This window comes from Varroa destructor, unplaced genomic scaffold, assembly GCF_002443255.2.
Source record: "Varroa destructor unplaced genomic scaffold, Vdes_3.0 BEIS01000004.1, whole genome shotgun sequence".
Classification (NCBI taxonomy): domain Eukaryota; kingdom Metazoa; phylum Arthropoda; class Arachnida; order Mesostigmata; family Varroidae; genus Varroa; species Varroa destructor.
Window position 1 is genome coordinate 34441095 of NW_019211457.1, and position 27958 is coordinate 34469052.

Genomic DNA, 27958 nt, shown 5'->3' on the forward strand with positions numbered 1-27958 from the left:
TCATATGGCTTCTTGTTGAGTTTATAAAACAGAATCAACAAATTTACTAGATGAGGGTATCAGGGGCACAATAATTTCTTGTCCATTTCGAACGCCTAGATGTATCGACAGGGTCATGGAAGCTCGATTTCCTGCAAGGTTTACGGTGGAATCCATGCATGCCAAAGTGACTGACGACATCTTAGAGGGAATCCAGCAGTTACACGCGCCGTTGATCGGGCAGCAGACGACGGCTGCCAAGACCCTAAGGGCTGCGATATTGACACGGTCGGCAATCGGCGAGAGGTAACTCTGCGGGGGGGGGGAAGGGGGGTGAATGAGAAATCGAATAAATCAAGGAAGGCAGAATCGACCGTTTTTCGATTGGTGTCGTTCTGTCTACCTGTTAATCAAAAAATGTCATTCAAGTTATCAGCGTTATATACCTGAACTTAGTGCTAACACTAGCGCGTTATGCTTGGCTTAGCTAATTTTCCGTTCGCATCAATAAGTATTGCACAGTTGTGTACATTCTGTGTGTGCATTTACTGTTGTTACGTGTACCGCAATCAAGAGAAACGATTGGCCACCGCTAGTATCACTGCTAACCATTGCTAGCAGAAAGCAATATCTTAGCACGTGATGATTTTACTGGATCGGAAAAGCAGCGACATAGCATATGGGAAAACAATGGATAACAAAAATATCGACGAGGAAAAATTCGGATGAGAGGAGTTTAACATTGAGAGGATTTGAAGCAAGCACTAAAATGATTTAGACAGATAGTGAAGTACGCTAACAAGAGATCAGTCTCCTTTTCCTCGAAGTGTTCTTCGTGCCGTACCACTTGTACTTTCCATACCGTTTTTTTACTGTGTGTACATGTATATAACAAACAGCAGGATCGCTGTTGATACACGGAAGCTCAGAACAGAGAGCAGCCCCAAAGCGGGAATAGGAGAATTTGCATAATATCCCGGCTGATGCATCCGCGGTGTTTTCCCACCGCAAGGCGCGCGTAACTTTCAATTATCCTCGCCTCGCGCTAGGTTGATAGTTGCGAGGTCGTCAAATCAGCCCTACACAGCCGAGATAAAAAAAGATTAGGTTCGTTCTCGTTAACTCCTGCACATACATTAACTGTTTGGTCCTGATGGAAATATGCCCATTATGGGTAAAACAAATAGCATCATTTTACCTTGTGATGGTTTTATGATAAAATCTATCCTGTTTACCGTAAGCAGCTATCGCTTATAGATAGCTTTGATTGTGTTATTGAGATAAGTTTTTCGCATGTAGGTACAACTATCACACATTGCGTTAGATCCTATTCTCGTTTCTCTTCTAAATTTGTTTATTAACTAGGCCTTGTTTGTTGGGTCGACAACATCGCCGAACGCAGTTCAGAGTAAACTAACCTAATTATGTTAAATACTGCAGGGAGGGACCGCTGATTTCAGGATGCGTTTTTTTTGTTTACGCTTGAATCTGCTCCTAGATGTTTTTTCCGACGCAGGGTATCCAAAGGCTACGTGAGAACGTATCACTATATTTTGGCAACCAGAATAACATGGCTGGATAATTAACGAATCGAATTACCCAAAGATGTAAGCACATAATCTTCTTTTAGCAACAAACTCATCAGGTCCGAAATGCATATTACCATTGGCTTTTTGTGGCTCACGATGTTGATCCGCGTCTATAATTATATAAATGGAAAGTATTACACTTAAAAAGTAAATTAAATGATCCAATAGACAACTTTTACTAACTGAACGATAATTTAGTTATACATAGAGTCGTTGCAGATTTACTGACGCATGCTTCGGACGCTGTTTTAGCGCAAAAAACATCTGTGTAAGTATGACGCCATCGCTAAAAAATTGGCTTGTAAAACGACGGCAATCAGCCAGGAACCGCTAACTTACTCGCAGATGAAATATGCTACATTGTTAGTATACTGGTAATTTTTCTAATCAGATAATGGTAGTAATCTAGCTGATATAATAAATATCAGCTAGATAAACTGTTGCGTATCGTATTTGGCCTAACTTTGACATATATATATTTAATTCCACCTTATTTGTTGTCAGAATATTTGAAAAGTAGTTGAAGCTGAAAGATGGTTTTCTACAATGTAAAGGCGTAAATTTATTGACATGTTTCATACAAAGAGGACAGTCGCGCGTCCATGTTTTCTCAGTATAAAATGATTTTCTGCGATAAACGACATAAAATCAAAACAATTTTTCCGAGTGATTGATGCCAGGCTGTGCCGGCCAGAAGTACGGATTGCACCTAGCATGCTAGGTTTGGATGACGAAGCTGATGCTGAAAATGACCGAGTTGACCCTACTTCAATTGTTTGTCGTCCCACCTTGAAGCACTTAGTCCGGTATGTCATCTAACTAACATTACCGTTAACAACACACGGCAGTGTAACTAGCGAGAGAAATGGTTGCTGAGACGCGGTTTTTGCTATGGTGACCTTTTAGCCCATTTCATCCTACGAAGCGTTTCGTAGGAATGACGGCGACTTCTTGACTGATGCCGTTACCTAACCCTAGGCTAAATGGACGGAAAACAAGAGTGCGTAACTAGAAATCGTTTTGACATTGCCGACGCTAGCTGACATTGTATAAGCTGTAGAAAATTAAGATAAACTATGTGGTGCAGAGGTAAGCACTGTACAGACGACAAATGGGTCCTCTTTTTTCTCTCATTTATAACAACTCTGAAGCTCCCTTTCCCATTCTCTCTCCGTCTGTCTCCCCATGTGTCATTTTTTTATGCTGTTTGCTCTGTCAGCAGAAATTCGAGTTACTTCAAATGCATGTGGATACACTTATCCCGGGGAAGATCTTGGGAGTTGTAATCATAGAGTCTACGTTGGCAAGACAGAGCTCAGCGATTTTATGCACACAGTAGAGATAACAAAAAGATAAACCTTTGGAGGTGAAGAATATATGGGGACATATTGGGGGATGTTATGTTTTCGGGCATTAGGTGTGACAAGTTTACGCTTATCAGAAAGGTGCACAGTAAACATAAAAATTCCTTCAATGATAAAAATGTGATGTTATAAAATTTCGGATGTACTTGTGCCTTTTCAATATGGACGGTATATTCATGCCAAATGAAGATTTTCATTTATCACGTCAGTTGTCACAGGCTGTTTTGTGCCGTCCGCACTTCCGACGCTAGCCCTCTGTGCTTCCCCGAAGACCGAGCAGGGCTCGAAAGTTCCAAAGGCGAATATTTATTACATTTTACCCACTCTGTATAATCTCCTTTACGCACACACCCACAAACACAATGGAATGAATGTCGATGGCGGCATGCAAAGAGAAACTTCCCCTTATGCAGGTACTAGAAACTATCCAATGAAAGGCATCAATTCGCTACCATGCTTTCAGCTAGGCCGTTGTGAGGTCCTATGAAGATAAGGGCCAAAAATCTATCACGAGCAAATTATATGTCTATATACGTTGATATAATATCAAAAATATGTCGCTAAGGCAAATTTATATATAGCGATCCATGTTGAATGAATCATAACTGGAAGTGAGTAAAGTTCAACTAATTAACTACATAGAAAGTTTCGTGAACGCTAGTGTTGCACAATGAATTAAATGAAAATTGACTCTTTCGTCCCATTCCGCCTTCAGCTACTTCGATCAATTAATGTTGAATAATTGATTTGATCTAACAAATTTGTACAGCTCTCTATTCATATCTCGCTTTAGATCGCTGCTGTATCCGCTATTTTGCATAATGTTACCTGTGTGACCCCTGTTCACGAATTGCCACAAATGGGACCTGCCCTTTTTCATTTTCTACTCTCCCCAATTGCCGAATAGCTGGTGCTGCTTTTCAATAGCGATTTCCCAAGATGCTGCTGCGGCCGTTGTTAGCCAAAACTGCCGAGTCATTTGTGTCGCCGCTGCGGCCAGTGCCTGGCCGGTTCGCTCACTTCTGTCTGCTTGTCTGCCAATTGCAGAAAACGACTATAATTTTATTATTTTTTGCGATGCGATATGATGGCTTCACAGAGCTGTTCAGTTTGTCTGCGACACCAGGTAGGAGGGGCTTAAGCTTCGGCAGCGGGCGAAAGCCACCTCGATGCTCCGCCTTTCCTGCTCCGTCATCGTGACCGTTCGTTCGTCCGTCCGTCCGTCCGTCCGTCCGCCCGTCCGTATGTCCGTTTATCCGTCGATGTTCGCTGGCTGCTTGGTCATGGATCGGCCGTGTCTGGTCGTTCGACCCTACGGAAACGGTGCTGCTGACGCGGGCGTAGCTGTCGCCAGAATAGCGGCGCCGTGCAGCGCTCCCGAAGCGCCACGGCGACTTCGGCCACTTTTCTGCTATGCTTAGTTTGTCTTCGTCGGCCACGGTGAGCACACGACGTCGTGAGCGAAACGAAGTCGCTGGCCGTCTGTAGCTTTCGGTAGTGAGTCAGTTCAACGTATGGGCTAAAGAGCAGCGGAACGCCAGTTCTGGTACAGTTCAGGTGCTGATTGGCTCATTAGGCTGGTGCCAGAGTTCGACAAAGTGGAGCCGAACTTCGGCAGAGCTCGCAGTTGCTGAAGGTGTTCAAAAAAAAAAAGAAATGAATACGAGTTACGGCATTCAAGCGCAAGATGAAAGAAGAGCTGTGTTCTATGTTTTCATATTGAGTGACATATCTTCTCTCGTCAGCATCGAGGTCACCACGCAACGTTCTAAATCATTCTGCTGCTAGAGAACACGGCGATGTTCTTGACCTGAGATGTTCTTCAAACCTATGGAAAATCGTAGACGTTCAGTTCTAAAGGAACCATGGTGTTTTCGTAGACTGTATTAACTTTTGTGAAGATACCGTGTATGAATGTGTGCGCATCAAGTATTTCTACGGCACTATTAGTGAAGATGGAGATAGGTTTCATGGAATAGTCTTCCGTAAACGGATGTTATCAACCAGTTAGATCATATCGGTGGAACAAACGCTAAAAAATTGTTGATGCGGACGATACCAGCTTCAGACGAAACAGTAGCAACATATTGATTTGGTGTATTATCGCACCTGCGACTGTTTTGATATTGTCGGTAGTCACGTGTGCCCTAATCGCAAGGAATGATGGTGCATAGTCCGATCTCGTCTTCGTCTCAGGAAACTCCCACTGCTAAAGCCATTGTCAACCGAAGACCATGGGAAGATTCGCCACAGAAAGGTAAGAAGCACAATACAATTGTGTCAATTGTATTTAGTAATAATACAAAAGATGGCGACCTTCGGCTGCGATGATTGAGTGTTGCCTTGGCAACTTACGCGATACTACTCTCAACGTTGACGCTCAAAAGCCTGTTTTATCATTACAGAGATGAAAGAACGGTCCGTATGCATGTAGTCGTGCTAATGTTTAACGTCTTAAGAACTTGAATCAGAGTGAAGAATTCGGGAAAGCTCCCCAAAGAAAAGACTTCTCCGAACCCTTGTGTTCAGACTATTCGTGCCGCACACTGAGAGTCGATTTGGAACGTTAATTCTGTTTTAGTTTTGTCCTGGTACTAGTCGTACTGCTACCAAAAGTTAGTTTCTTTAACGGGGTGTTGTCATGGTAAAAGATCGATGATAATCATGTTACATAGAACCTTAGCTCTTAGCTCTTAGATGGCTTCAGGTCATACCCGAATATACCCGTATCCGACAGATCAGCAGCAGTTGTGAGAGAATAATTAGCTCTAACTGTTAGCATAATTTTTGTTCGTTAAACTTAGCTAGTATTATATTTGCAAAAATTTCACTATCATGAACAGTTAAGTTCATCATTACTCTATGCAGTCTTATACAACGGTCTAATTCATAAGAGCTGGCCATGTGTTCACCCACAGATACTCGAAGTACCTCGCCCTTAGATTATCGGTCGCCCGTAATGAAAATCTCTTCAGGTGCGGTTGAATTGGAGCATCAAATAGCGCATCCAATAGCAACCTTCATGTCCTCCCTTGCTAGCCAAGGGGGTCTCGGCACCCTTCCACCTAAGGTGGGCCCTAACACAGCAACGTTCCTCGCGCAACATGCTCGTACCTCTCCGAGTGGCGAGATCATCCTCGACGATTTCCCCAAGAGAAAACAGCGCCGCTATCGGACGACGTTTACATCCTACCAACTCGAAGAACTGGAAAAAGCGTTTGCCAAAACTCACTACCCAGATGTGTTCACCAGGTACGTATTGAAACAACGACATAGCCGCGTCAAGAATAACCTTACGCCCTTTTCGAAACAGTGACCTCGTTTATCATGTGATTTTTTCAGTTTCATGGTACAGGCAATATTGCTTATGTAGATAACTGAGCTCCAATTCGGGACGCTCGACTTTTTCGACAAAAGCTTCGATCTCTAGAAGAATGTATAAATCAATGAAGTACCTGCAATATAAGCTCAAACTGTTGTCTGCGTCATGGTACGGTGGTAGTTCGTTTCCAACTAAACTTCAAATGGCCTCGTTGCTCTAATTAATTTCTAAAAACGAAAAACATTTTCAAAGGCGAGGGTAAACAGACTTCGTTTTGTGCTGGAAGGGGCCAGCCGACCTGAAGCAATTATTGACTCTGCAGAAGCGACCGTAAAGTTGAAATTGGTAAAACTTGAATTGCCGCAGGAAACTTTACAAGGCTTTGAAAGGCAAGACGAGCTAAATATAGATGTAAATTATGTTTGAACTGTGAAAAAAGGAAGAAGTTATGTCCTTATATTTGCAAAAGCCTTATTACGCAAGATATGGTACGAATATCGAGAGTGCAGCTCCCTTCAAGCGACTGTTTCACTAGCTTTTTACATTTGACATTTGTTTTTATCGGTAGAAAGCGGATATTGTACACAGTGTATTCCTCATCGTACAGTTATTCGAGCGGACACGCAAATCTGGGTCAGACACTCGTTTGCCCTACTTATGATGAATTTTTTCTCGTCATTTACAGACTAAAATGGAAAACTTTTTAATGTTTATTTACAACCGGAGAAAAGCGCCATCAGCAGTAAAGTCTTAAAGTATAATTAATGTTTTGTAATAGGTTATTAGTCTAACACGTCACTGTGCAAGATGGTAGCACCTCTATGTATCAAATGACCGGAACGAAATTTTCCAGCGCAAGCCTTTTAAAAAGCGGCCATTTCTATTACATGAGACATTCGAAAAGGCCAGCTTATTGATGGTCCTTTGATGATTCAGGCCAAGGTTCAATGTAAGTGTCTTTTTCCTGCCTGTTAATTTGAAAACGTTGGTTGAAAGTTCGGAGAACTTATTGTTATTATCGCTACTTTACTACGAGCTTTACTAAGCATTTATATTTGTGCGTTATACATCAAGCAGCTTTTGGTACCTTTCGGCTTCTCGAAAAGCAGTATATAGAAAGTAGAGAAATAGCTAAAGAAAAAGAGTTTGTAGAACATCCTACTATATATTGTAGAATGGACGAAAATATACATACGCTTGAAGCATACAGCAGTAACTAAACTATGACACACAATATAGTAATAATGATAATTTATACGATTTACTGCAAAAGTTAAGTCTGATGGTAAAAATGATTTTAGTCATTTTCGCGGAGAGCTTTGAATAAGCTGGCCATTAGCTGTCACCTACTAAATTGAAGGTATCCTTTTTGGTCCTAAGCAAAATCGCAGTAGGATTTGTTTCTGCTTGGAGTAAATTAACCCATTCAATATATAATGTAATCAACGCTTTTAACATAACCCACGGTGCAACACTGCCCTGCCCCGTTAATGATTATGTTATTAACCAACGTTGACGCTCAAGTTAGTCGTTTGAAGTTACTGCTCATTCTTGTAAAAGATATAGGTGACCACCTTTAAAGCATTCGGTTATCATTTTCTACTCCTCGTTTATTATCCGTTCGTTTTCTCATGGATTGGCCGTAAACGGCACAACCGTCAATATGCACATGATTTATACTTATATATTGAGATAATAACATCACTACAGTGTACCGAAAAATATGAACGGGTAAGGCTTAAAATGCATTTACGTTTGCGCGCAAAAATTTGAAAGTTCACAGTATCTGTACGCACAGTTTGTTGGCCATAAAAATTAATGCCACGTTTATTTTGGTACCTAAGAAAAACCTGAAACTCCTCCTTCACATACGGCCAATTTCAATTTTGGTGTTTGATGTCTTTTTTTTTTATTTATGCGAGCGCTAAGTGAGTTTATATGACGTACCGAACTGTAATCCTAGCTTCTTCATCAGAAATGATGACGTTGAACGTTGAAGACGTTTACGCTACGAATGGTATATTTCGAATGGAAAGATTTAACACGTCTCCCAAGAGATTAATTCACCATAATTGGAAAGTTGGCGTTAACTTCCTAGCATTCCAGCACTTCTCGAAGAGACGGTACGTTTGCTCTAAAATCAATTTTTAATCAGATTGTACTAATAAATCCGCTTTCAATATGAATACTGCATATATACAATCGCAACAAAAGTCATATTTCGTATAAAAAAATAAATCAAAGAATAATGGTATGGGTCGCGCCTCTTCCTATAGGGCGCCCGCCTTATACCAGTGAGACAATCACACAAAGATGCTACCCAATGATACGATGAAATCTACTTTTGCCTGTACCCAAATCTACATTGAGATCAACAATGTCTCTCTTTCATACTAATCTTTTTAGGGAACATTAACATTATACATAGTATTTTCTCGGTACGTCTGGCGCTTGCTCTCCCGATCCCGCATTTTCCCTTGCGTTAAAATTGTCCTATTCATGACGTGTGGTTTAGAAACCACGCTACCGTTACCACGAACATATTGTGCAAATTTCTACTCCTCTAACATACTTACCCAGTAAACATTTATCAAGAGGGTAAGGAAGTGAGGATTTGGGTAGTAGATAAACATCACTTCTGGCAATGGTGAATCGAAGCGATCCTGCCAGCAGCGGCGGGCTCTTCTTTGATTGCCCCTCGCCGTCGCTAGTCATCGCCGGTCCAGACTCTTGTCGTGTTACTAGCCGTTAGGTGGTTGTCGTGCGCTTTGTCCGTCTACGATGCCCATTCTTCAATAACAACAACAACAACAACAACAACAACAATAAATTGAAAATTCATCAGGACAGACATAAAAATTGTAAAAACCCAGACTAGGACACTTCAATAGGCACAGCACTTTGATGCTGTGCGAAGCCGCTATTGCTGGACAGTCGGAGTGTCCTACCAGTCAGACCTTGCGGCAGTATATTACACAATGAGCAACCGTTGCTTTTTTTGGTATTACACATTTGGGTCTGGGTCTTATTGCCATGCCAGCCGCTGTGCTGTGACAGATTTGCTAGTGAAGAAATAGCTATTATTATTTGCTAGCTATTATGCCGTCACAGATTCTATTATCCTGATGCCGCATTATCGTGCATCGTTCAAACACATCAAGTAGACGAATCATCGAAATTGGGGAAGAGGAACATTGTCGGTAAGGTTATAAAAGACGATGCGCTGTGACCATTGACATCCTCATCAACTATAATAGCAGTAATAAAATGATCGAAAAAAAATGAATGGTATACTGTATCAACAATGTTGAACTGCACAGCGGCAATACGCGGAAACGCAGGGATGATACTATCCGACAATATGGCAATTTTTCGTTTTTAAGTAAGGCTACAAACTTTTTATATATTTCTTCTTTCCGATCAATCAAGAAGGTTGCTTCTTATCGACGTCGCTGTTACCGGAGTATCGTGAACGATCACAACAATATAATAGCAATGATCCTACCACTGCCCCTGAAGACAGGTTCGGTATCTGCGGACAAACACGCAATAAACCCTAAGAGTGTGCCCTATGCGAACTCTGCAAGTTGATTATGTATCAGTGCGCACATGATAGAAAATCTTCGAGAAGAACCAAGAATCATTCATATTCGACAATAGTTAGACAATCATATAACGAACGCTATCGATGGCTGTCAAGTAATCAGCTTTATGGCCATGATTCATTGTAGCTCAGCTAGCACTCAAAGTAATAGATAGTCGATATCGATTAGAGTACATTCCCATAAACCTAATGCCCTTCTTCAGTTTCATCAGTTTCACTATTAATCTAGTTATCGAAGTGGATTAGTACAGCTTCCTTGTAGCGTATGCAGATACGCGAGCATTGGTCAAAGGGTGTTCTAGAGAACGAGGCCGGACAATCAATCTACCTGCTCGATACATTGTAGAGGGTGATTTAATGCCTAAGGACGTCTTCGAATGAAAACCACAAATATCGCTTTGAGTTGTGCACCGCTAGAGTGTGAAGGAAGTACAGAGAAACTAGTTCGAAGAGTTTTTTTGGCATAATTCCGAATTGGTCTTTTCATTCACTTTTACAAAGCGATATTTCTAGCTTGATTGAACAAGAAACCGCTCGTATTTCCCGGAAAGAACGTTGAAAGAGAAACTACCACTTCTCTGCGGGCCGCGCAATAGCTCTTCAGTCCGATTTGATCATGCACCGCAGCGTTTTATTCATCTATTTGACTGTTCTTCTCCCGTTCCCAAGCAAAACTTTATTGCTTATATACAATTCTTTCAATTTCTAACACTGCCAGCATCAACAACGCCCCCTATAAGCACCTCATTTGTCCTGAATACACTATCGTCGACAGGGCTCGTCGCGTCAAACGCTCACGTTCAACAAATACGCCACTATCACGTTCCACATTTTGTACGCCACAGGTTTTCCGCCTGTGGCTGCAATCTTTACCCCTCGTCCCTTCACGCACGAATATGCCCGCTCATATACAGTATGTAAGCGGTGTAAAATTCAAACCTCATCAACCTAGGTAGCGCGCATTTTTGTCGGGTCTGCCGGCCGTCGATTGCCGCCATCCTTTGCCCCGGTGTTTTTCAACAGGAAGACGTACTTGCTTTTGTCGCAGCCGTGTCATAAACACACGAGCGAACGATGCATCCCAGTTTGACGTGGTTGGTGGACAAGGCACGTTTTTGTTGTTGCCGTTCGCGTTGTGCGGCACTCCCTGGTTTAACGCCAGGCCACCAGTAACTGTCATGCTGGTTCTTCGACCACTGAAGGCAAAGGCCGTCAGAAGCTGCTATTGCTGTTGCTGTTGTTTTTATTATTGCCACTGCTGATTACCGGAAGGGCGCACAGACAATCTTATTATGAGCACAATTAATTTTTCCCTGTGAAAAAAAATCGTCTGTAAACGGTATCTATATCTCGTATGGCGACGGAGCGAAAGTTCCGCTACTCAGCCGCTATGACGTATGTAGATCTGATTGAACGATGGAGACTATGATTGTTTTTTAGCAGCTCCCTTTGCCAAGGATCACTTCCTGCGCTTGTTGACACCTTTTGTTTTCATTCTATTTATCCTGTAGGCACACGTAGCGTGCAGCATTCGAATCGGCGATTGGCATATAGCGATTTTATACAATCTTACAGATAATTTATACGCGTTATACGTTATACGTATGTAGGCGCGCGCCGTTATAAGCTGAAAATTTGTGTAGTCTTGATAATGAGACACAGGTTCGCCTAAGCAGCAAGCGCTGAGCGGCAGGAGATCTGTTTCGATGGAATGAAATCCTAACAGTGTAATACCAACAACATACGACAAAGGGGGAGCTCCAACATCCATCGATTGAAATCTATAACATTGGACGCCTGTTTCCTCCCATGAATACAGAGTACCTTTGCCATACAGGTATAATACAAAGTACAGCGCGGGCAGGGAAACATTTATAAATATTCTAGCAAGATCAATAGCAGCAACAATACCATTATTAATTGACTGGATACGTACGTCTACACGTAACTGATCGGTGTTATAGTAACTAGACTATTAGTTATTAGTGAAAAAAAAGTTCGCTTTGAATTTCCGAAAAGGCAAACGTCAAACTTAGCAAAACGTCCCGTTGCTCTAAAAGATCGACTGTGTCTCAGCCGAGTAGCAGTCAATCGGTGATCACTTACCTAAGAAATGTACGAGCAACAACTTATGATGAAGTGGTAACAACGCTGTCTATATATATCATGGCCTAGTTGGCAAGAGTCATTAGTGTCTACATAAAATATTATATAAATACCCCTAGCAATGAACAGACAAAGCAAGCCGTCCGTCTGTGAAAATTCCCTCACAAGGGACGAGTCAATGATCTCATCCTAAATGGAGCTTAGCACAATCGGTTAAATGTGTACGGTTGATTCAATGACTGAATGAATTTAGCATCCTGACATTGTCGATGAAGTTCGTTTGACTCAACAGAGCTTCACCAGCACAAGCATCTTCGTCGCGGACAGAAGCGCTAGCTCATAATGGCATTGATGACAACGTTGATTGTAATGACTACTACACTATTATTATATACTCTATATCGGTATTGTATCCCTGGTCACACTGTTGGTGATGATAGTGCCACCATTGTCGTTGCCTCCATCCATATTTTATTGCCTTTTCCTTATTTCTTTCAACTTCTTTTCATTTTGAAACTTTAACCAGAAGAAAGGGAAATAATGAATCATAAAGAGTTTCGAGAAGAGTGGCGATGATGGCGGCGGCGGCATCGACATCGGCGACAACAAAGCAACTCGGCGTTTTCTTTCAATAGAAAGTTAACCCCACCCAAGAGCAAGCGATACAGGTAATAACATTGAAGTGGGGTATGGCAACAAATGGTTGAAAACGAAAAAATGAGGTAATGAGAAACGTTCCTTACCCTGAATCGACCTCCATCAAAAGGAAATCGGTGCCACTTTTAGCGTTTAGCGTAAGTATTTGCTAGCTACTGTAGCCATTTGTCGCAAAAGCTGTGCGCCATTGACCGAGTTGATACTGGTTTTCGATGGAAACAAACAGCAATTAAGTTGTTCCTCGAGTATATATAGTTCTATTAGTTAGTGTCTAATACATGTAAAAACATGTACGCAGTGAATCAGTGGCAGCGTGTGAAAATCACATGTGAAGTGAAATTTATTTAAAATGGCAATCTATCGATGGTGACTACGCTTTGATTTGCTCGTCGCAGACGACTACGTGTCGAGGCGTTGCGAGGCAGACAAAAAAAAAAATACGAAGGGGCAGCAGTAGTAGTAGTAGTAGTACAGGCGGAGAAAACTTCAGCTTACGCGTATTACGAGGTGTCCTCGATTTGCTCCATGGCCCGGTTCTCCCTTTCTCTGTAAATCTACGTCGAGATCTATCGGAAGTCTTAAATGCTATCTATCTCCGTTCTGTTTCTATTCTCTCAGGCTCATCGACCGAGCTCGTGCAAGATGCTTCTGTCCGCGGATTGCTTCAATGGGTTTTTTCCAAACGATGAGCCTTTCTCAGAAGGACGTCCCAACAGGGCACCGGCAAGGGAAAATAAGGACTGTACCGTTTACCAAATGAACACAATGCTAACTTTTATTCGAATGCCTTAAATCTGGGTCTGATTTGTGTCGTACACGTTCATACCAATTCAAAACGTCAACAGGGCACAAAGCGGGTTTTCAATCGTTAGGGTCACTTTGCTGATGCAAGTCAGCTTAACCCATCATTTGTTGATGTCATTTACGTCGATTTTGTTATGGAGAAGGTGAAAGAAATATTATCGCTAGAAATGAGTATTCTTTTATAGAGGATTTCGTGTTGGATTGTGTCTTGTACATATGATATTTTCGTTTTCTTACACACGGTCCCCTCGAATTTATGTACAAATGCATAGGAAAAAATACGTTACCAATTGATTACCTATCCGTGTCCTCTCGTAATCCTTCGTGATGCTATAGTGATCATTATTTGCTGTTTGCGCTGAAATCAGGTACGCTGAACATTGATCCTACTGTAGGTAGGGTCCTTGCTTCAAAATGGCGACGAACAAACATCCCGACCATAATAATAATAATAATCCTTTGACAGATGTTTTGATTTAGCGTACAACAACGCGGCTTTAGTCAGTTTAAAAATTTCATTTAAATTATCGACATAAATCGTTGGACCGATAAGAAATACTGAAATCGAAAACGACACGTAAATCTGTTATTCTACAGTATTAGGATTTCTATAAATATCAGTAGAGCGGCGGTTGGCCCTACGTCTCCAGTCTATTTATTTATTCATCTGCGTATACTGGCCGGCTTCTGTTGGGTTTCTACTGGTCCTCTGGGGGAAAATATTCTTTGATATAGCCCACTAAAAAATTTAAATTTGATAAGATTGAGGACGCTCGCCATATAACGCGTTTAGAGAAATTTGCAAAAGGAATATGCATGGCACACGGGTCATTTTCAACTGTATCTGTGACTGAGTTCCGTAAGACACATAACAAAATCATTTGTTATTATTCTAATTTGTAAATAAAATTATCATAGTTTTCTTAGTGGTAAATGTTTCTTTGCATCTAAGAGTATGTCATATTATGGCTACAAAGTCAAATAGCCAGAATCGAATGTAATTAGTAGATAGAAAAACGAGCAAATTACATTTCGTCATAATAATAAACTTCAAAGTTTTACGTTAACTATAGCATTCATATTAGTAGAACTTATGCAACCAAAATTGTTCGAGCAAACCTGGAACTCTATTTTCACTAAGGCATCATCCCGCTGCCTTTCCCTCACTTAATCTCTATTCCATTATAGTACACGAGAACAATTCCCCTTTAGAACATCGTACATGAGTTTTCTACCTCGTGCCCTCCTTCACGTTCATTGCTGCCTCACTCTATAGAAAAGGATGTCCCCTACAGTCGGCCAGGCATCCTCTACCTTATATCGAATGAAAAGAGCCCGCGTGCAACGTCGCATGCTTCACAATCTTACTTTCTTGGCAATGCTTCTCCCACGGGGGTTTTCCCTTTTCCCCGCTCTTGGTCAGAACGGTGTCTAGCTGTCGTACTGACAATGCACGAAAACTCAGAACGGGCGGCAGCGTGCACTCCTTCATGCGCGTTACTAAAAATGGCTTCTGGTAATGACATCGTCGTCGTTGTCGTCACTGTACATCGCGCGAGCCAGCATCATTGGGTCGTATCGCGCTTCGTTGTTGAGGAAGCATTTCATCGTCAGTTGTTCGGTACCTCCGACGCCGGGCTCCACAGAATCCCTCAGACATCTCGTCGTTTGCCCCGACTCATTGCCCCTTTCTCCGCCCTATCTCGTCTTTCGCATCAAATGCGCTGCTCCACTCACTGTTCAACGATGTATACTCATATATCGTTATTTTCACATATATGAATGGCGCCACAGATATGGCGGTTTACCAGTTAGCAGAGCAGTCGGCAGCCAGCCCGGTCGAAATGCAGACGGCGGCAGACAACCCGCTAAGAAGAGGAGGCCGGTCGCCGGTCTGCGCAAACAGGATGAGAACGGGGGCGATGCCGTCGGCGATGAGGACTTAAACGTTCGTGAATCATCGTAACTAGAGGATGAAATCGTTGAATTTGCCTGAATTGTGCTACATCCGAGTACTACTGGGGCATTGCGGGTGCAGGAGAGAAATAATGGCCGAATGCCGTCTAGTGGGGAAATAGAGCCTGCAAATTCGGATTGTATTGTATTAAGCACTAGGTAGCATCCCTGATGCGGTGCGTATTACGAGTGCTAGTTATAGAGAGAACATATCTCGGTTTGAAATTTGGCTACCAGATGGGTCATGGTGGGATGGGTTGCAGTGCACGAGGTTGGTAAACCTATAGAAGATACGTATGAAGATCACCTTCATCATAATTATCTTGATGCCACATATAGTTACGGGCCTAGAAAATAGATTCATACACGTTCAAGTCGCGTATTCTTTCTCCGATTAAACATGCCCAAAATTAGATAAAGTTTAACGACAAGTCCATATCTAGGGAATCGAATAGAAATCACTATAATAGCTACGGCGATTTGAAGTAACGGAAACCATTTCGTTCTCAATAGTTAATTCCGTGATCAACGATTTCGAGTAATCATGGCATTCCCATGCAGATCGCTTAAGACGCATTAACCGCTATAGTGGATGCGCCTCGCTATGATGCATTATACCGGCTAGTTCCGACTGCTGACTTCGTTAATCGCTATAATACACGCCAAGCTTTGAAGTATCAAGAAAGCGAGGGAAAATTGAAGGAGTCTTTTGCCTAAACCGCGGCGGTCGTCCGGGAAAAACAGACTTGTTGTTGTCATCGTCGCTGCCATGTTCTCAGCGACTTGTTACGATTTAAGAAAGAGCCAGGGACACACCAAAGAAAGGAGAACTAATCGTAGTAAACGTCAGGTACCTATTTGATGATTGAGCCGGATTTTTAGGGAGGGGGCTATACGCGATATCATAATGGCGAACGCAAATATCTTAAACGCTCAACGATTAGTAACCGACTTACTTCGGGGAAGTGTGTACCTGTGTGTATTCATCCGTCTACCTACCTACCTACCTACCTACCTGCCTGCCTGTATGAGTATCATTAGGGACCGTACGACAATGACGTCGTTCAGAATCCGCTACTCAATACGAACTACTCAAAGAGGACCACGTTGGCTGTTATAGTAGACGACTTGCGCTCGCCTAGTCACCTCAGCTGAACAGCAGTAGAATCTACAAGCGTTTTCTACGCAGAGCTGAAGGCCTGATCTTCGACAACTCTTCAACAACAGCCGAAGCTGATGTGAAAAAAAGGCACACAGCTGAGTGCTGTAGAGTTGTTATTGTTGTTATTATTATTATTATTGTTGTTGTTGTTGTCGTTATGATTGTTGTTACTGCTGCTGCTATTCTTGTTGGCCAACTCTCACGCACCTCTCATTTAAGTCTGAAGCGTTTAGCCGTAGTGACGGCGACGGCGGCGGTTTTGACCCGCCGCTGAAGTATTTGTGTAGCCTACGTACAGTGAATGAAGTCGGCTGAAAACAGTCTGCTCGTGTTCCCCTGAAGTACTGATAGAGCTATACCGATGTTTCGCTACGAGGAGCATTCGATTGCTATAATTGTTATTGCCCTTTACTGTAATACTATTGTTAATCAGATTGAAACATATTTACAAGCATGGACCTGTGCAATACATGTCCTTATGCTGTAGTTGACCTCGAGTCGAAACTAAGCTAGAAAAAAAACACCGTGTATTTAAATTTGTTTGTAATTTCGGCTTTCTGGTTTCCAATACTGGCGTTTCTCGTTGAAGACTATCGTTCTTTGTTACTCGTGCCTTGTCAATAGGCTGAATTTTGGCGTGACACATGTAGTGCAGCTCGTGTTAATCTCATTACGATTCAAACAACATCTCTCGACATGTGAAATCTCACCTTGGGAATATGTAAACGCCATCTTGTACTCAGCAGTTCCTACATGTGACTAAAGCTAGTTGCGTTTGCTTTGATCTCTGTATCGTCTTCTAGGCCCTGTGATTTTTGCCTTCAAATTAAAGAATTTTCCCCGTCGCTTTCTGCTAGTCTTCACCTTACCTCGTGCGCGCGTGCTTATCGTAGCTGGCGCACGCTGGCGGCCCCTTCTATTATAGCACATATATCGACAGCAATCTCGTATAATTGGCATAACAGGCAGCAGTAGCAATGGTACGAGCAATAGACGAACCGCTATGGGCGTCATTTGCACCGAAAGTAGCAAAGCCACACGTGCGTTACTTATACAATATATAGAGAAACACACAGTCCCTAGTCTTTGGCTGATAATCCACTGACATGTGAGCGTATTTTTGTATAGCTAAAACATCAGCTACCGCCGACAGCCAGCGGCCGGCTTTCAGGGGCCGCAACGAAGTTTGTTAATGCATTTCTCGTATACTTTGAAGCCTTGCAGTAAGTTTTAAACTGTTTCGGACGTGAAATCAAGTGAAGCCGAGTGCCGAGCTCCATATACATGTGGGTGAGCGCGACTGGGTAACTTATACATGGCTGGTTTCATGTTGGAGCAGCAAAATCCTTGCTACAATTATATTACGATAGGGTAGAGGCTTCGAGGGGTGGCGATGCCTACGCATGCAGGTAGAGTTTCTTGTTCAGCCGTCAGCTTTTGACTAGATAGAGGCATATTCAAGCCAACGCCGCGGTCAATTGCTTATTCTAACGGTGATTCACGCTTCATTAGGATGGTCGTATGGAACTGGCAAGTATAACGCAAATGTTGGGCGGCGGAAGAGATTTAGCTGTTAACTAGGATCAAGCAGTAGTGACGGCTGCAACACTTAGAGCGGACAAGCCAAAAACAAGTCCTTGTAACGCTTATGAACGCGATAATACATAGAGTATGGAAGGATGGTAGAGAAATCGGGCTCATCAATTTATAGTGCTAGACGTCGATACTATACACTTATCGTTTCGCGTTTGAACATGATATTGGACATTCTGAATAGAACTTAAAATATACTATACAATTGTTCCTACTCAGGAATGGAAGTAAGTTAAACGTTCGGGCGCCGCGTAATTCTTATATCAACCTGACTCGATCGTGACGGCAACATAAATGGTCATTTCTAGGTGACAAAACTCCATTTTCTTATTTTAGAAATACACATATTCCTAAGCATTTAATATTAGAAGGCCATTGAAACGATAGTTCAGGTTGGGTAACAGTTTTTATCTATCATTGGCCTGAATAATGTAAAGTCAACGAGATAAAACCATTTCTAGCTCACCATACGCATAGAACATTCGTTGCCTCATTAGACAGAATCATATGATCGTACACACGAAGAAAGGAAAGAGCGGGGCAGACAAACACCAAGATTTTTGCCCCATTGGTACGTCAACTTGTGTCCATAATTAAGGCTTTTGAAACAGCTTTTAATTTAATTAAGATATTTGTGTTTTTGTTGCTAGGTCACTATCATATGATGGCCACTATATCCATTTATGGCGCATAACGTTGAGTCTTGCGTGGCTTGCCTTTTTGGCTGGGTCTCTTTGGAGACAGACTATGCTGTCGGCAGCAGGAGCTCCATTAGCTTGCTAATGATCTTCCTTCTTTTTAGAAACGTCTTGTACGCACCCCTCTGATATTGTGTTCGGTGGCCATCGCTTCAGGCCGTATGTGGGTATGCTCAGTATGATGTGGTAATTACGTTCGGGAGAAATGCTTTGAAGAATAAAAGCTTTGGCCTGTAGAACGCTTTGTGGGTTTCGTAGACGTTGAAAACGTGCGTGCAAATTTAACTCAATAATACAGTATGATCAGCAGAGTCTCTAACGCAGAACAGCTGCTGCCGACTTAAATACGATGTAACCACTTGGTAGTGCGTCGCTAACCGTGTTTGTTTGATATAGAGACAGATGCTAGATAGCACCTAAAGTTGACTCGGCATTGTTGCATTTTTTTTGTTAAGTTCAGTAATTATTATAGAAATTATAATAGAACTTGTATACTCACGTATATTTGATGCATCTTTTCCAGGGAGGAGCTGGCGATGCGGGTGGATCTCACTGAGGCAAGAGTACAGGTACGGAAGCCTGTGGCTTGGTATACATTCATTTCTATAACTACTTCAGACTGTCTTTTTACGAACTCCAGCAGCATTTGGCTTAATGAGGCGTAAGATATTTTTCAAGTTATTGGTAATTCCTGGTCGGTAAGTTTCTGATCGAACTTACCCTTATTCGCGATAAGTGTGGCATTGCGGTAAGTTGAAATAGTTTTCTCAAACAGCGTAAGTGACTATGTCACTGCGTAAATAAGCCACGGTTGTCACATAACCAAGTTAATTAAAATACAAACAAAATATCTATTTTGATTTTACAACCTTTGCTTCGATTCAAAGATCTTCACCTATGCTTTACGTGAAATACATCATTCCATAATAGTCATGCCAATTTGTAGCATTAATCTGCTAGTCGATTTACAAAGAGGAGTTTTTCTTCTCCCCTATAGTGGCCGGGTTCTTTCCACATTGGATTCGATTAAATTGGATACGTGCATCTAACACAGGCGTACGTGACGCCAGTGACGTGTGATCACGTTAAAAGTGCGCCATAGGAAAACCCATTTATTAAACGCCGACATCGTCCTTAAAACGGTCCGATGCCCTAAGAGTTCAAGCCACAGACTCAACATGGCGATGGGTGCCTGCGCGAATCACGGTAAACTGCTATAAGTTTCGCTACAAAGATGAGACAAGAAACCGTGAACGCTGACGACGTATTAAAGGGAACAATCGCAGAAATGGACGCCGTTAAAAGCGACGTCTTCCGTTTCCACTGTATGGAAACATTATACGTATCTTCACAGTGTATTTGCAAAGCCAACGTCTTTTAGGGAACAGAAACCAGGCTAGAAGGCAAAAAGCAACAAATAACCACACAGCGGGATATGATTATTTGATATTAAATCCACTAATCGCTTAAGATGATCAGAAAAAAATGGGTAGCTCACGTAAAAAGAAAATGAAAGCAAGTGACATTGCATAAAGCACACAGAGACAACCTCCGTTATACATGCCGTATGCGCATGTGCAGGTGTGAGTCTGAATATCCATCATGCAGAAGCAATAATCTGATCCTGACTGCTACGGGAAGATAACACAGCCCATACCAAAGTGGTGCTTTGTGTTTAAAGGGCTTAAATAGAAATTTTGATTAATATTCTAATTTTTATTGTATAAAAAGCTTTGGCGTTCTTCCTCCTGCTTTCAATGTTGTCGTATGATTCAACGAACACAAAGAAAAAAGAAGCAATTTAAAAACGTTAACTAAATGGGACGTTACTCTAGTTTATTATTTACGTGCACACTATGAGTTACCTGAACCTCTTGCATTTACCTGCATCATAGAAAGCTGAAAGTATTCCTGAGAAGTATAAAGCTCGCCTCGTGTGCTTCAATTATAAAGTCATCATCACCTAACGACTAGCGTTGCGTTCTCTACTCTCCAGATGTCCACCGATAACGGGTAAACGGTTGTCCGTCATAGTTGCCTAGATTGTCCTGTCTGTCGTCCAATAAAATTTCGTCTCAGAAGCATATGCTTTAAACGACACATCTCACCTGTGATCAACTTATATTGCTGCGTACCGCGTACGTGTATTCGTGAACAACGTGCAAACGGACACAATACCCTTTTTGTACACGAAGCGCCAGAGTTTTTGTATCTGCAGTAAGAAGCGCGTCAACTGACTCAGCTCCATGGTCGCTCACGTATATATTTACTACGTCAGCTAGTACAGATGACGCCAAGGCCAAACATGACGGCTAACGAAAAGTGGCTGATTTTTACCTTAAACTTGAAATGTTACGTTGAAACCCATGTGTCATTGATATTTACGATTCCCGAACCCTGATGCACGCTGGACTAGATAGTAAGTGTTGACTCTCAACAATTTCCTTGTACCTGAAACTTTTCAAGTTAGATAAGCTAAGATTGGTGAACTGTATTTTTTTGCATGTGTACAAAAAAACATTCATATTTTTGTATCTGTGCTAAATTAATCATTGTAAAGTGGCAAAAACCTGGCTGAAGTGTGATTTTTTTGAGCTAATGGTTCCATGCTCTTAGTGACATGTCTAATAATGTTAATCAAGATCTCCTATTTGTATAATCATACATATAAACACGACCACTACTCGTGTCTCTTATAATGTATTATCTTTGCGCTTAAGGAAACGATCTTGTTACATGACTTAAGAGATTTTGGCAGTCCAACTCATACAGTCTATGTATAATAAATAAGCATTAACGAACTTGCTCTCCCTAGTTTTTCTTCACGGAACATAGCCAAACTGCCAGGAAAAGGCTTTTTCAGCTAAATGAACAAAGTATAATTGTCTTATACTTTTTAAATGGGTAGACCAGCAAAGAGCAAGTAATTGTATTCTTATGAATGAAGAACTGAGTGTTACTCTTAAGAAATTGATCCTTGTCAGCTACTCCCCTTACCATAACCGTCTGCTGTATGCTTTTACCCACATATGTGTCGTTATATATATATATATATATAGAAATCGTTAAAAGTCGTTGATGCTGCCTCTGCTGTCTATTGCTCTTAGCTGGCTCTTAGCTTGCTTGTTATTTGGGCGGGTGCGCGAAAAATAGACGTGTGAGAAATTGTGATGGATGGCATTACTTCGAAAAACAGTACTAAGCCGAAAACACTGCTCGCATATATGTACCGTAACAACAGCCGGCAACCGCCAAGTTTGCCGAAGGGCGAGCGCGCCAGCTAAAAATACAGCCAATGAAGCCGGGAACGAGGCTAGGTCGCCGTTAATTTTTTTAGAAATGCATCTGCTTTGACCTAATCCGAAAATGGCGATCATCGGGCGGGTGTATAAATTTCCTATTAAAAAAAAAGATGGAAAATAGGACAAAAAAAGAGAGTCCAAAGAAAATAACGCCAAAGAAAGGGATATGAGGATGAACAGGCAACAAAACAGGTTGCCATAAAATGTATAACACGAAAAATTAGAAACCGCGAACGGTCAGGAAAACAGAAAAATTACAACCACTTAGTAAAGATCAGAGTTAAGGATAAGACTATCAGTAACTATACGTTTAAGGAAAAGGCAAAGCCTAAAATAGAACGATATCGACGATTACGCCCGAAGCTGGATAGCAAATTTGATTCTATTTCATAACCACCGGCTGGAGTCAAGGTCTTCGCTGATATCGGCACCGTTTCGTCGTCATTAGAATAACTATGCTACACGACGCGGACAACTGAAGCGTCCAACATGAATTTGTTATATTAGAAGAAGATGCTGTCATCGCAATTTGTGTATCTCGTTAATGTAAGATGTTATCTTGTGAAGAAGCCAGAACTTGTTAAAGTTCCTCTTCTGTACGCGTTTCTGCAGTGTCTTCTGAAACGACCCGAAGTATTGACAGAAGACTGCTCAGTCGCTTTGTTCGGTCAGTTTACGGCTCGTTTCTTCGTTGTTTTTTTACTCCACTTAAAAGTCTACCAGGCAATTTATGCATGTGACAACTGTGAACGTCTATGACGCTCGACGCTCTCTAGCCATTACAAATCTATAGAGATGCCAAAGTTCCGTAGAGAAATATCAGCACCGCCCAAGTCCAAATGTATCAATAAAAAAGGAATCAGCGTTGTACTGTAAGTCTTCGAAAAAGCATAGTATTTCCGATCACTTGTATTTTTTTCTACATGCTAGCTGCTCTGTTGCAATCAGTAATTAGAAGTTCATATGAATATCTGCCCACTAGAAGCCGAAACCAGCTGGCTCGCAGTCAGTCATCGTGATGATTTCGTGCACGCCCGTGAATCTACGTGCGTTTAGCGCTGACTTAGTAACAAACTACTGGCGTCAGTTGTCACAGGTCCGGAGATACATCTCTCCTTTGACTGTCCTTTGAAGTCTGGCCGCTAATTTAAAGGTCCTGGCGAAAAGGACTATGACGTCGACGATGAGATACAAAAGAAGCATACATGAACGAAGGTGAAAAATCTGAAGGACAGCAGATAAACGTTGGGGTTTAAACAGACGACAGACGGTATCGCTACTACTACAATTAGCCCTTGATAAAAAAACAAGAGGGCAATGAGCCGCCGATCATGACTCTTCGGATTATTGAACACGAATCGCTATCACAACAACAGCAGCACAAACGGCAGCGGTCGTGGCGATAGGGACGACAGGACTGCCAAACTATCAATCGTTTTGTGGCTGTGGTGAGAGGTGTTGGTGGCAGCCGCGATGGCACGTTGTTATTTCTACCATGCGTCCTGGCAGCTGATGCCTGGTCAAGTTCAAATGTTCAAGTTACATTGTTTGTTCCTTGCCAGTCACTCGTCGTTCGTTCGCCGTCAGAGTCGGCCAGCACGTGAAACCGAAACGATTCTGACATGACAGACTCAATCGCGGCGGACCCCCTCTCTCTCTCTCAATATCTATCTTGCGACTCTAGGCGCCAATTATGATATCAAATTGAATGCGCATGAAGCACGTTGTTCAGGGTTTATTGTATGGCGGTGCTAACGTCGGCTGGGCTTACGTTAGTGCTCTTGCTGCGTGTTGCCGTTGCCGACGTTTGCTCGCTGCCTGGCGATCTGGCTAATGAGCGTAGAATTTCGCACGGCTGTATAACATGCCGCGATCAGCATACGCTCTTTGTCAAGCCGTCACGAGCTGCTTCAACTAGACGTCGCTGATCAGTGTGCCAGTAGCAGACGAGATCACCACAGCTCTCATAAGTAGTCGACAGGCTGACACATTGCGGGCGTCGAGCACACCGCCATTTTAACCGCTACTTACAGCCATACGCCCTTTGGCGCTGCTGTGCCCGCTACTTCTTTCAGTTTGTCCTACGCATGCTTAGTCGCTCCGTTGTTTTGCTACCAAGCGATTCTGTTATCTCGCTTCTTTTGCGGTGTGGCCGCGCCGACGGCCACACCACCTTTCCGCCAATGGCGACGTTGTGGCAGTTTCGGTTGACAACGTAATTTGAGGCTATGCTTCAGCCAAAGGAGCTAAAAATGGGCACGAAGCTTAGAGATCAGACGGCGACTGGTCAGTTTCATTTAGGGCAAATCAACGACAGCAGAGTGGTCGAGTCAGTGGCCGAAGCGCTAGATTACAAAAGATAGAGCGACCGCGTTCTTAAAGCGTTCTCGTTCGTTGCATCTCGTCGTTGCGTGTCCTTGTCAAACGCCTAACAGATGCGTCTATAGCTTCACAGAGACATCAAAGCTCGTATCTTTCAATCGATCGGCGCTTATTATTGCGTAATTTGTAAGGGAAAGCAAGCAACACTGGACATAGCACCATTGACACACCGCTTTGCAGGGCAGACTGAAAATCAACGTAAAAAAGCTAGCTGCTCAAAATCTACGAATCAGTGACAAACGTAGTGTTTAGGAGTGCCAAATTACATCATAGAGTATTCTCTGCCTGAGAAATGACACGCAAACACAAAAGTCAAATGGGCTGAGAACTCGATGTATTGGTGTCATCCGCAGACAACGTATGTCCTGAAGAAGGAAGTTCTCTTATTCGGTATCGGTCGGCTCTACACGAGAGCGTTGTACGACGGTTCTGTATCGTACAAGTGCCTATCGGAAAGGTTTTACACAAGCGATAATTTCGTGACACCTTCAGCCTCAGTTGAAAACTCGAATACCTTAGGCGACAGTAAGAACACTTTTTTAGACAATTAGAAACCTTTTCAAGCTGAAGTACAATTAGTTGTTAGGATAACGTGAGACGAAACGAATCACACATAGTTTTTGTATTAGAATGAAAGAGGGTTCAAAGTTAATGCTATCGGATCGGGAAGCATCAGGGCGTAATCCCCATTTTTGATACATTGATGACAAACGGGATAGTTCTTTAGATCAAAAGTGCTTGGCACTTTGAATGGTCGCCTAGTGGCCATTCAAGCGGACCAGGAACGACTGGGTCGCTTTCTATGTGTAGTTTCAAATCAGGAAATTTCCGAAACCAATTAGTGGACGCAAGCGGCGGCATAATGTCGTGTCAACCGAGAATTGATAGAAAAACTGTCAATCATCACATGCTATAGAGTAACCGTTACCATCATTGGTTATAAAAGTTTGTTATCGTAAGCGCTTTAACGTGTCGCTGCGTGAGTGACAACTGGTAATAGTATTCGTAGACATTTTCTTGCTTTGTCGTCCTGTAGTCGTTTCTGCGTTCGCATGAATATCTTTTTACTTTGGTTTTTTTTTTGGGAAGTGGCTACAATTTTGTCCACAGTTTTATAGCCTTACTAGGCTAGAATTTTACTACTGTGCTTCCGCAGGTCGTCGTATGGGCCACTCCTTAGCAGGCCGATAACAAGCTGTGACAGATTGGTTAGAAAAGGCTTATGCTCGGCCCCGTTAGTGATCGAGCTCTCAACATCTTTAGTGGTTCCGCTCCTTTTTCCCCGTTTCCTCAGGAAATTTGTTAGCACTTTTACACTATGTTGTTGCCGTCACCGTTCATCCAAGGGTTCCTCTCAATTTTTTTTGCGCTCTTCTCTCCCCCTCCCCTGCACAATAGGATTTCTTGCCATTCGATTACACCGTTGGGCCAGACACGACCGCTCCATTATTATTATTACTATTATTATTATCATTGAACGATGGCGAAATGATTGAGCAAGAAGGTCGGTAAATCATACACATTGCGTTTTCCTTCGTTCGATCGCATTCGTTGGGTAGTACCGAAGACGGTACCTAACCCCGAGAGGGACGGCTAACTCTGGAAGAAAATGACCGAAAAATTGCGAAACGTCTGGCTGGTATAGTCTAACGCTCCAAGATACCTAAGTTAGCCCCACCATTAAGCACAAACTAACACACACGAGAGCAAGGCTCAATAACATAGTTCAGTTTTAGTGACCCTCGCTCATGGCTCATGGATGGATTTACTTTCGAAAAGTCTTCCTACCCTGACCTTCAGTTATTTAGACTTTGCAAAGCTTAAAAGCAGGCATATCACGCTGCAACACAATGGAGCCATTGATTTAATCATATTAGACAGGGGTTGTATACACCGATCACTTTATTGATAATAATTTGTACGGCGAAAATCTGTATTCTCTCTCTCTCTCTCTCTCCCTCGATCTCATATGTATATATATATATATATATGCTAAATGCGTCTGCGAAAGATGCCCACGAATGAGGTACCATGCCCAAGTTACTGGTGCTGGCATTTCGTCCTAAAGTTAATTTCATGTTCGGCTTGTTCTGTTATAAACACATCTTTAATAAGCAACTAATTTTATGCTGTTGCCGATTACATCTAGATAAAGGAAAGTTGTTGGTGTGGCCACTAGCCGCAAACTGGTTTGAAAAGCTTCGCATTGGGATTGAAAGAGAAATTGACCATTGACTACCATCATTAGCGCTCATTTCGTCAAGCGGATATCAGTATTATGCCATGCGCGGCTGCGTTCATCTTTGCCATCACTATTAGGACTACTGTTTTTTTTTTTATGATTTCGTCCTCATTTAACTTTCATCAACTTTACAACCCGAAGGGGTATGAGATCCGTTGGTCACATAGAAAGACATGCATGTACTAGTGAAGTTGCAGTGAAGCTGCAGAATTTCTACCGTCTCACACCTTGTCTTAATTGTCTCAATAACCATTTGCTTTTTGCTCTGTCTTTTATTTTATGGCCTATTTTGAGAGCGCGAAGCCGCTTCAACAACTCCGTTGCCGCCTCCTTGCCTTCATCATCTTTTCTATCGTTTCGTTCCTTTTTGATCGTTACCAGCGTTGTCCTGTTTTTGCCTCAAAGGAAATGCACGACTAAGAGAAAATAGGGGGCAAAAACAAAAAGGGAGCGAGGGAGAAACACGGATTGGTAAAATACGCAGCATTTTTCCTAGCGCTACTTATCTTTGTTCCGAAGGTCTCGCACGACGAATTGCTGGCCTTTCGCTTGACATTGTTCAACGATAGCTGCTGTTTTTTCTGTTAGCGTCGTATTTTCACCAGTGCATTTGTTGCGACAAAAAAACGAAGGGGAGCAGATGAAAGAACTAACAAAATGTGAGGACAAACATCTTGCCGGCGGCTGTTCGAGCTCCCAGAACCACCATTGCATCGGTAGCCGGTCAGTAGCTCTGAGTCGAGGCTTGACGTTATCGTAGAATCACAACGACGCCATAATATTGTAGCCGCTGAGTCCAGCGGTTTGTCTAATAAATGTCTAATTGTGTAAAAATTAAGAAACAGAACGAGAACAACGACAGCGAGGAACAAGAAAAAAAAAATAGACCATGACGCTAACGGCAATAACAATGACTTGAGACAACACCGCTTCCGACAGCGGGAGTTCAGAGAGCCGCCGCCGCCGCCGCCGCTGCAGCAGACGAAATATTTGCCAAATTGCTTCATTTAAATGGCTTATCTTATTATTATTACTGTCGTTGTTGTTGACTGACCGCTGCTACCAGAACGGCGGTGGCGGCGTCGGTAGCGGCGAGTAGTGTCTACTGCTACGTTAACAGTCAGTGACAGTTCCCCGTACAAGGAACAGACAGCATACAGTTAAGGTAAAGATGTAGACTAGTAGAATAGAAGTGAAA

The 27958-nt window shown here is 42.4% G+C and overlaps 1 protein-coding gene and 1 long non-coding RNA gene across 3 annotated transcripts in view; one reads left to right on the plus strand and one right to left on the minus strand.

The window, feature by feature from the left end:
* On the minus strand, positions 1-27922 carry LOC147756115 (uncharacterized). Of its 2 annotated transcripts, XR_015326031.1 has the most exons (4): positions 20719-27922; positions 19334-20230; positions 8831-9044; positions 1-291 (listed from the first exon to the last, which is right to left on the minus strand). It is a non-coding gene; the product is annotated as an uncharacterized LOC147756115 (long non-coding RNA). The 2 variants fall into 2 exon arrangements; XR_015326030.1 differs by lacking the exon at positions 19334-20230 and having other exon boundaries at positions 20719-27908.
* LOC111249113 (uncharacterized) overlaps positions 1-27958 on the plus strand; it is a 197410-nt gene that overhangs the window by 165369 nt on the left and 4083 nt on the right. The window contains exons 4-6 of the mRNA XM_022802510.2: positions 4032-5189; positions 5851-6184; positions 19358-19403. Coding sequence (XP_022658245.1) covers positions 5093-5189; positions 5851-6184; positions 19358-19403 — 477 coding nt within the window. The 5' untranslated portion in view covers positions 4032-5092. The remainder of the gene's footprint in view (positions 1-4031; positions 5190-5850; positions 6185-19357; positions 19404-27958) is intronic.